The sequence below is a fragment of the Melanostigma gelatinosum genome (assembly GCF_949748355.1).
Source record: "Melanostigma gelatinosum genome assembly, chromosome: 12".
Classification (NCBI taxonomy): domain Eukaryota; kingdom Metazoa; phylum Chordata; class Actinopteri; order Perciformes; family Zoarcidae; genus Melanostigma; species Melanostigma gelatinosum.
In genome coordinates this window covers 20,552,758-20,563,243 of record NC_136645.1, presented here as the reverse complement: position 1 = coordinate 20,563,243, position 10,486 = coordinate 20,552,758, and the positions used below count along the sequence as shown (strand labels likewise).

The following is a 10,486-nucleotide window of genomic DNA, read 5'->3' as shown; positions in this document are numbered from 1 at the left end:
ACGGAAGCTGGTTTGCAGCTCATTCCAGTTGGTCAGCAGTCCGTCACACTTCCTGGCTCCTCTGAGAGGCGCAACACTCGACTGATGTCTTCAGATAATATATATTAAACATACTCTTCAATGGCTTTCTATTAATATCTGACATACTTGATCACGACTCTGATCATATACAAAATTTCTACTTTTTTCACGATATACAATGTTGTAAAAAAAGGTTCGTATGCTGGAAAAAAAACAAAAGCCAAAGCAGTCTATGGCCTTTTTACCACTTTTTGACTTGCTATACTTAAAAAATATAACTATCTGAGAAGTAATATGTTGTACTTTTTAGTCCACTACATTTAGTAGACTGGTTTAGTTGCTAGTTACTTTGAAGATTCAGATTAATAACAATCAACAAATGAATGATTTTGTGTTATTATAGTTTAAACTACATCGACTAATTCAAATGATCCCCACATACCAGCTGCAACATGTTGACACACATTAAGTAGAAATACTTTAAAAAATAAATATTTTATGTCTAAGGCAAAATCAGGCTTGACTTAAACTAATACTCTATCATCGTTGGCGCTCTGCGCAGCAGCGTGGGCGCGGCTTCAGGTCTCTTCGGACAGTTGATGTCGTCAGCGGGCCTTTACAGCCCTCTGCTCACTTCTGCTGCTGGATGCTGGATATATTAACCTTTCTCATGCATTTGCTTGCCATAAAACCTTGAATTGCAGCTGTGTTTGAAAGGTGCTGTGACATTAAATGAACCTTCTTGCCTTAAGTTCTCAAACCACTTTAGACTCGTACTAAACCAGCAAAATGTTGCAGAAAGTAATGTTCAGGTGTTTTTAATTGAATTATTCTCTTTAGATGACCAACAGACTATAGACACTATATTTGGGCCAACATGTCAAATCAGTTGAGCCAACTTACTGTATACTTTCAGGCTGTTGGGTGCAAATGAGAACTCATCAGTGATTGTCCCTGAATTTATACATCAAAATGTATTTTTACACATTACAATATTAAACATGACCGTAGTACAACTTAGAATTTTCAACAACAATTTATAAGCATGACATAATTAAAACACACATTCATCCATCCATCCATTTTCCACCGCTTATCCGGGGTCGGGTCGCGGTGGCAGCAGGCCGACCCAGACCACATCATCCGCAAACAGCAGAGAGGCAATCCCGAGACCCCCGAACCTGACGTACTCCGCCCCCAGGCTGCGCCTAGATATCCTGTCCATGAAAGTCACGAACAGGACCGGTGACAAAGGACAGCCCTGGCAAGGGCCAACACCCACCGGGAACATGTCTGACTTATTGCCGAGAATGCGGACGCAGCTCCTACTGCAGTCGTAGAGAGACCGGATCGCCCGTTGTAACGGGTCCGGCACCCCATACTCCCCGCAGCACCCCCCACAAGACCCCCCGAGGGACCCGGTCGAAAGCCTTCTCCAAGTCCACAAAGCACATGTAGACTGGTTGGGCAAACTCCCAGAGCCCCTCCATTAGTCTTGCAAGGGTAAAGACCCCCATGAGACATTGAAGAGGTGTGTCAGCGAGAACAGCCCAACCGTGTCCAGCGCTTTCAGCATCTCAGGGCGGATCTCATCCACCCCCGGCGCCTTGCCACCAAGGGGCTTTTTAACTACCTCAGCGACCTCTGCCAGGGATATGGGTGAGCCTCCCCCTAAGTCCTCAGGCGTTGCCTCCTCTGTAGAGGACATGTTCGGGTTTAGGAGTTCCTCAAAGTGCTCTTTCCACCGACCGACGATGTCCCCCGTCCGGGTTAGCAGTCTTGATCTCCGGCCTAAGGTGTTCTGGTACCAGGTACACTTATGAGCCACCTTATGTTCAAACATAGTGTTCGCTGTGGCCAAACCGTGGCAAGCACAGAAGTTCAATAACGAAGCACCATTCGGGTTCAGATCGGGCAAGCCGTTCCTCCCAATCACCCCCCGCCAGGTTTCTCCGTCATTGCCCACGTGAGCGTTGAATTCTTCGAGGAGAACTATGAGTCGGTAGGCGGCGCCCTTTCCAGGACCCCTCCCACCGACTCCAAGAAGGCCAGATACTCCGAACTGCTGTTTGGTGCATAAGCACAAACCACAGTCAGAGCCTTGCTCCCCGCAACCCGTAGGTGCATGGAGGCGACCCTCTCGCTCTCCCGGGACAACTCCAACACAGCGGTGCTCAGCCGGGGGCTCGTCAGTATCCCCACTCCCGCCCGGCGCCTCTCACCCTGGGCAACTCCGGAAAAGGACAAAGTCCAACCCCTCTCCAGGAGCTTGGTTCCAGAGCCAACGCTGTGTGTGGAGGTGAGTCCAACTATATCTAGCTGGTATCGCTCCACCTCCTGCACCAGCTCCGGCTCTTTCCCCGCTAGCGAGGTGACGTTCCACGTCCCTAGAGCTAGTCTATGCTGCCGGCGATCGGCATGCCCAGGCCTCCCGCCCGACCTGCCGCCCGGTCTGCATAGCAACCGACCCCGATGCATGTCCCTGTGGGTGGTGGGTCCACAGGGTGGCTGCTCCATGGTGTTTATTCGGGCTGAGCCCGACCGGGCCACATGGGCAAAGGCCTGGCCACCAGACGCTCGCCTACGAGCTCCCCTCCTGGGTCTGGCTCCGGGAGGGTGCCCCGGTTTCCCTGGTCCGGGCGAGGTGGCTAAAGTCCGTGGGCTAACTATCATAGGGGTCGTTTTGAATCGCTCTTAGTCTGGGCTCTCCCCTGAAACCTGTTTGCCTTGGTAGACCCTACCAGGGGCTAATGCCCCGGACAACATAGCTCCCAGGATCACTGAGCCACTCAAACTCCTCCACCACGATAAGGTGGCGATTCGCGGAGGAGATTTTTTTTTTATTTTTATTTATTTTTTATTATTATTTTTTATTTTTTGTTTGTTTTTTTATTTGTTTGTTTTTTTAGTAGATTATTAGGACATCTGATAACTTCTACTATCACAGTAGAAGTTATCAGATGTGTGTATGTATGTGTGTATATGTATGTGTATATGTGTGTTCAGATTTGTTTGTTTTTTTAGTAGATTATTAGGACATCTGATAACATCTACTATCACAGTAGAAGTTATCAGATGTCCTAATAATAACAATAACATCAACTGTTTGCTTGTTGTTAATATACAAACAGTGTACAGTGTACAGAATATGTGTATATTCACATATATTCAGTGCTAAGAACCACTGTTTGTATATTAACTGTTCACCAAACTCACTTACAAGTAATTAGTGGATGAAAACTTATTCAGATCCTTCACTGCAGTCACTGCAGTAAAAGTACTAACACCATACTGAGAAACAATCCACGACGAGTAAAAGTCCTGCATTCAAAACCTTACTTGAGTATGTTATAATCAGCAAGATAAAGTAGAAGTACCCGTGCAGTAAACCTCAACGCACAACCTCGGATGTGTGTCAATTGTTCCACTTGGCTACTTTTCCAAAGCCTCCTTCTCCAATGAAGTCCAATTCTCTGTAGTGTACAGGATTGTTCCAGAGTATGTCATTCTTTTGTTTCGGAATTCGTTCTTGTGGAGTTGGAGGATAACCATTGTATGCTATGGAGTCTGTGCTCTCATAGCTGGAGCTGTCTGTGTCTGAGAATCCATATCTTGAGTCAGTTGATTCATCTGAATCAAATGGGGGCGAGACAGTCATCAAGTCATAGGCAACATTTGGATAGGAATAGGTCTCGATGTGATCTACCAAGTGAGCCATTGTAACAAAAGAATGGTCCAGGGCTTGATCGGGGGTGATTCGTGTTGCAGCATTTGGATCGAGCAACCGTTTTAGGAGATCTAAAAATGCCATTGTGTCTTCCTGTTCAACACAAGTATTTGCATTTGAGTTGTTAACCACTACTTCATCCAAAGTTCCGACAGTGTCGAAAATCCACTCTGAAATGGTTTGGATACCGGATGCCTCCATGTACTCTTTTGCTGTCTTCAGTCGCCATCTTGAATTGGGAGAGCAGCCATCCCTCTTGAAATACTGGGTGGTGTACGTTCCAGCATTCAGCAGGTGATCTTCTGGCTGGCCGAGTAGATGGCAAACCGTTTTCATGACGTTGTATGGTGATTCGTCAGTGAAGAGGCCCTGGCAAAAAAACAGTTCTGTCAGGAGACAGCCCAGTGCCCACATGTCAATGGCTTCAGATATGGGGAGGCCCAAGGCCACCTCTGGAGCTCTGTATGCATAAGGTTGCATCATCATTCCGTCTCTTGCTTCTGAGGCTGGAATAGCCAAACCAAAGTCAATTAATTTGACCTTGAAGGGCTCATCCTGGTGGTTGACGAGCATGACATTGTCAGGTTTCAGGTCTGTGTGAATGATGCCGATACCCTTCAGGGCTTTAAATGCTACAAGTAGCTGACGTGCAATGGGGCGGATTTCATTCAGGCTCAGTGGTCCCCGTCTCTCATTCAGCAAATCCAAAAGGCTCCTGTCCAGCATCTGGAAAGCGATGCAAGACATGCCTTTGAAGACAAAACTGTCTTCGAATCTTACCAAGTTGTTTTCCTCTGGGTCAAGGGTCTTGAGTTGTTTCAGCATTCTCACTTCTTCGACGTGATCGATCAACTCTTTGTTGATCTTGATGGCGACAACCTCGTATGTATCTAAATTGATACATTTGGCAACTTTGCCAAAACTTCCTTCTCCAATGAAGTCTAAAACACGGTATTGTACAGACTTGTTGGAGAGTATGTCATGCTTCTTTAGCTGGAAGTCGTTGTTCATTTTGTTTTGAGCCATTTTTCCGATCAAGTGTTTCCAAGTAGTATCCAAGTTGAAGTAGGTTCAGAAGAGCTTGTCTTGCTGTGGGAATGTGATGTCTACTAAGTAACAAGAGAAATAGCAGTTGATATAGTCTCTTTGAAAGTTCTAGAACATTCGATGACATCATTTTCACATGTCATGAAAGCCAGATTTAAGTTCTAGAACATCAAAGTCACATAGTGTACTGCAAAGGCAGTGATGTCAGAAAGAATTCTGTGACGTCATAAAGAATGGAGTGGTCTCACCGACGTCACGATCTCCTTAGTTACGAGGTCGGTCGGCCATGTTGGAGTACATACAGATCCTACATGGCGGCGCGTAAACAAGGAAGTGCGGCGAAAATACCATACTTTGAATCACTGGATAGTGCATCAAAAGTTCGCTACCTGGCCAAATTGAAGGTTATTGGTAACTTGGATCCCTATACGATGAGTGCAGATCGTTTCAGTGCCGATCCTACTTATCTTCCATCGGTAAACTACGCCAACATCTACACGTATCTCGTGAACACCCCCAGTCCTTACACAAAAGACGAGCTGGAGTGCTACAAAGGGCTCGACGCTTATAATCAGTTTCTCAGTGGATGGGTCCGAGACGTTAAAAGCAACGGTCGTCGAGAATTCTCATATCGTCATTGGAAGGGTAAATATATACAGATCTCGTCCGATATTTAGCAATATTCTATGTTTACTCAGCGCAAACAGACACGTGTGTTTGTTTACATTGTACGTGCATGTCATTGTGTGCAGGAATTCACTTTAAACTAACTCCTAACGTCACCCCCCCCACACACACACACACATATATATATATATATATATATATATATATACATATATATATATATATATATATGATCCGACGTTAAACTCATATCAAGCAATGCTGAGGCTGCATCTCTGTGTTTCGCCTGTTGTACGCGCTCGACACGTCTCTGGTACCGACTGCTGTCACGGGCCGATGAAGCTTCGGTAACCTTCTCATGTAAAAGTTTAATTTATATTTCCTTTATTAAATACTGTTCACAAACGAATTTGCAAATAAAATCACTGACCACTTATAAAGTGATCCGCACATACTCGAGTGTACGCCAAATTCCATTCCGTTATATCTCGAGAGATGCGTGACAGCCATTTCTCGCGACTTCGCTTGGATAGCTCCTTCGTGTCATTTCCTTGATGTGTAATGACCGCTGGCAAACGAAAGAATGATTTCTTGTCTCTATCAGCTCTGCTGCCACAACCAAAGACAGCACAAAAGTTTACCACCGATAGGTTATGCGACTCAGCCGTGCATGCCAGTGGCTTTGTGTGTACTCCAACATGGCCGACAGCTAAACTGTGACGTCACACGAGACCACTCCATTCTGTGATGTCAGAAAGAATGGGATGTCACCAAGGCAACTCTGCATTCTAAAGTCTGGAGTAGAGCTTGAAAAATATTGTGTAATTTTTCAAAACAACTTGCCCGCATGCCCATAATTTGCAGTCTTTATCAACCATTTTAGGTCAAATTGTAGGAAATGCTGTGCTGGTCATAGACATGGGTCAGTGGACTTCAACTAACCCTAACCCAACCAACTGCTCCATTAGACTCAATGTCTTATTGGAATACCCCAGGGTGGTTAAATCAAACGGTCAGTGTATAGCTGGACATTTTATTCATTTCTATTTCAATAATTTCACTTAAAACTGTTATGTTCATTTTGCGCAAAAGATGTCTCCCAGTCCACTGAAAAATCCATTCTCAGTGTATGCGCACTGGAAGATTTCCACAAACATCTTTGAGAGGAAGGGATCTTTTACAACAGAAAATGTAATAGACACTGCGATACGCTCTAGACTGCCAGTGACTCTAGAGGGGAGGCCGTGGTCTGCAGGCTGGAGGCACAGTTCATATGTGCAGGTTAAATATTCTATCACAGTCACAGCACGTCTCATACCGAAGTCTCCCGGCTGCTTCGAGACGCAGAGAACAGGAAGTCAGGGTTCATCACATCATGCTCCCAATGAATCAAAACAATCAAACCATGGTGTAGTACTAGGTTCACTGACATTTTAAAAAGCTGTATTTTCACACATACCTCTCATGAAGATAGTGTTGTATTTTTTCCAGGTTTTAGGATTTCTATTGCAACCCAAATACTCTTATTTTGTAGGGACAGAATTTAAATGATACATGATTTTGAGAAATGATGTCCCCATTTATTGGGGATGTCCTACAGATGTTTTGATTTTCTACTGAAGTGTTTCGTAAAGACAATTAAGGTGTAGGCAGGAATAAAAAATTTAAAAAACCTGGGCCAACAAATCCCAAACTATCTGCACAGATTAATATCGCTCGTAGTGAGAAAATATGTCATTTGTCATTTGGCTGAAGTGAACCTTTCAATTGTAAAATGTCAACCGCCCCAGTGACTTCTCAATGACCAGCGACCCAAGCTTCACTTCAGACTGCATGATCACCTCAGAACCACAACGCACACTCAGACAGCACTACAGTCCCATCGTCACGTGTTGGGGGGGGGGGGGTTTAAATAAAAGTCCACACTGAAATGTTTGTTGACTTTCAGCAAACTTTCACGTCTCCCAGTGAAAAGTGCTGCGTCTGAGATGCTGTCCAGTCCAACATCCCTTCACTGTGAAAAAAGATAAAATGAAAACACAAAGCTCAGAGAGGACCAGAAGCCTCCATGTTATCCATCCACCCGACTGGAAGAGACGCTCCAATCCTGCAGCGCTTTGACGAAACGGAGATGAAGCTACGACAATCACTGTAAACACTGCCAAGGCATGTGAACAAAAAATATTAATAAACACCTTTCAAATTCTGCAGGGTCTAAATGTTCCCATGTGTACTCAGCGTGTACTCGCTAGAGCAGAGCTAAGATTGATCCTCAACATGTTACCTACATGAGGTTGATGGTCTGCATCATGGTTCAGAACACACTTTATTGTTTCATCATCAATACATTCTACACACTGAACAATTTAAACCCCTAACATTGGCAAAGGGGGCTCTTTCAATTCTGCAAAACAACATTATAAAACAATCATTTGTTATTATTATTATAAAACTTTCTAATTACACATGCCCCGCATATTTAGTTTAAAATACAGTAAGTTTACAATAAGAGAGATATGTGGCTGTTAAACCCACCCACCAGACGCCTTGTCCTGTGTTTGTGTGTGCTAATGTGTGTGTGTGTAACTGCAAACATGCTCCGCTCTGTGTCCACAAGTCTTGTCCGTCTTCCCCTTACGAAAGCGCCGGGAGCTTAAAAACAACGTGTGGCCGGGGGGGGGGGGGGGGAATGTTTTGCCTTAATGTCACTCCAGACAGGGTGGGGTGTGGGGAGAAGCGGGTGGTAACGGGTGACACCGACCCAAAGTCTGATTCACCGGCACTGCAGCAGTTCATCTCCTCCCCCCCCCTCGACGGAGGCGTGTCGGTCGGTCCGGCCGTCCTCCCGTCAGGACCTCCTCAGGCCTCCTCCGGCTCGGGGAAGTCGAGGATCTTGCGGTGGGCTTGCCTCAGATACTGCTGCTGCTTGAAGTACACCTTGAACGCCCCCTTGATGGCTACGAAGGCAATACCTCCCTGTAGGGAAGAAACAGTGTTGAAAGAGGGATTAAAGGCAGATTCAAAGTATATGTGGAAAATCCCTTCAAATCTCAGAGCTGTGTGTGTGGGGGCTGCCATGAACAGGAGTCTAGCTCACCTGAAGCAAAGTCTGAATAATGTGAATGCAGGCAGGCTGCATGAGGACAGGGGACGGGTGAATGTCTCTCCCCAAACACATCAAACAGTCTCCCTCGACCCCACACAGCACACGAGGAAATCTGTCTCCTTGGTGATACTTTAAATTAGGACCAAACATGAACTCGATGAATATTTCCTTCCATTAAAACTGCAGAGGGAGAATTAGGTGCTTTGACTGGACCCGATATATTGTATTTGAAAAGCACTAAAACAGGAACAAAAGGAAGGACGGATATCGTTGGAGCGCTGAGGTCTGTGGGGACGAGGTTGGTAGGATGAGGGTTAAAGCTCAAAAACAACAACATCTATCCAAAAACACAAGTAGCTAATTCACATGTATTTTGATAAATCCATATGAAAACAGAGGTGTAACAACAGAATTTGTGTTTTCCACAGGGCCGTCGTGCCAGACTGTCACTGAGTCACGGTGACTCAGCAGAGACTCCATGAAGTCACCGCACCAACCACGCTGCTTTGTTAGTTTGTTTTAAGAATGATCAGTTGTGTCTTACTCCAAAATGTGCACTTTAATAGTAGTTATATTAAAATATTTGTGACTTCTTTTAAATTTATGATTTGCCGTTTGATATTTGCTGTTGTCGGGTAAAAACCATGCAAAATCAATACAGATGATTCTCATGTTTTATTTATGAACAAAGTAATACATGTTCCTCTATTAGTGTGAACTGTTGAAACTGGTTTGGATGACTTGCTTTAACCAGAACGTCTTCTTCCTCCTTCCTGTAAAAGGTGACGCTTCCTGTCTGTCTCTCAGAGCTCAGCAGAGGACAGAGTGTTCAGTGGGATCACATGACCCGCTCCGACCTCACCACTAGGTGAGTGAGGATGTGGGGTTTCTCTGCTCTTTACAGTTAACACTGGTTGAACAGGAATCATATATAAACTAGCAACGTTGCCGTGTGCACTTCAAATCAGAGGAGACAAAATAAGGGGAGCATGTAGAAAGTACCATTTACCTCACCTCAACACCGACAGAATGATTTATATTCATGAATCATAATCATCTATAAATAAACAGCAGCCGATACAGCTTGATTCAATCACGTGTACTTGTTAAACTTTGACTGGTATTGATGTATTTCCTGTGTTGGGCTGTACCCACCAGGATGGTCCTCTGCAGGTTGGAGTTGACGCTGCTGAACATGAGCTTCCCCACGATGGTGGCGATGGTGGGGAAGACCAGGGCGCCGCACAGGATCCGCGTCGCCGACACATGGTCCGCCAGGGGGCTGGCCTCCGCCGGGATGCGAGGAACTGGGCAGCCGATCCCTGCAGAGACGCACGGGGAGAGCAGCAGGGAGCCAGATGAAACTTGCACCAAAAGTGGGTTTCGTACCCATAGAGCACGGCCCGTCTATGAAGCAGAGGGCCGTCGGTTCAACGAGCCGGAGATCTGGTGCGAGTGTGTATTTGGGTGTCCTGACCTGGGAAGATGCTGTTGAGGATCTGCAGCTTGTTGCAGTACTTCCTCCACAGACGCAGCACGTAGTCCTCCCAGCGGATCATCTTGCCGAGGATCAGCATGACGGGGATGGTGGGCAGGCCGATGAGCAGGAACAGAGGGTCGGCCCGCTCCATGACGTCCAGGCCCTCCTTGTGGCCCACCACCTGGAGAGCAGAGGGGCCAGTCAGAACGGAAACACCACAGCAGAGGAGTCAAACTGGTCGACTTTCAAATAAGGATCAAAGAAGAGCGCAACAGAGGAGCACGGGGGACTGATCAGACCCAACATAAACCCAAAAGCTCTCATTGGTCCCACCTGCATGACAGTGACGGCTCCGTAGGTGACCGCGGTCCAGTAGATGGAGCCCACCATGATGCCGGCAGCAGCGAAGGGGCCGGCCTTAGAGATGAGCCGGTCGGCCAGGTCCAGCACGTAGACAGCACGTATGTCAGATCAGAGC

At 46.1% G+C, this 10,486-nt stretch overlaps 1 protein-coding gene across 1 annotated transcript; it reads right to left on the bottom strand.

The window, feature by feature from the left end:
• Positions 1–6,479: 6,479 nt before the first annotated feature.
• On the bottom strand, positions 6,480–10,474 carry LOC306785951 (E3 ubiquitin-protein ligase MARCHF5-like). Its single transcript, XM_079280548.1, has 4 exons — positions 10,342–10,474; positions 10,006–10,189; positions 9,684–9,850; positions 6,480–8,398 (listed from the first exon to the last, which is right to left on the bottom strand). The coding sequence occupies exons 1-4, from the start codon at positions 10,396–10,398 to the stop codon at positions 8,282–8,284; spliced, it is 525 nt and encodes a 174-aa protein (XP_079136674.1). The 5' UTR covers positions 10,399–10,474; the 3' UTR covers positions 6,480–8,281.
• Between the last annotated feature and the right edge of the window lie 12 nt (positions 10,475–10,486).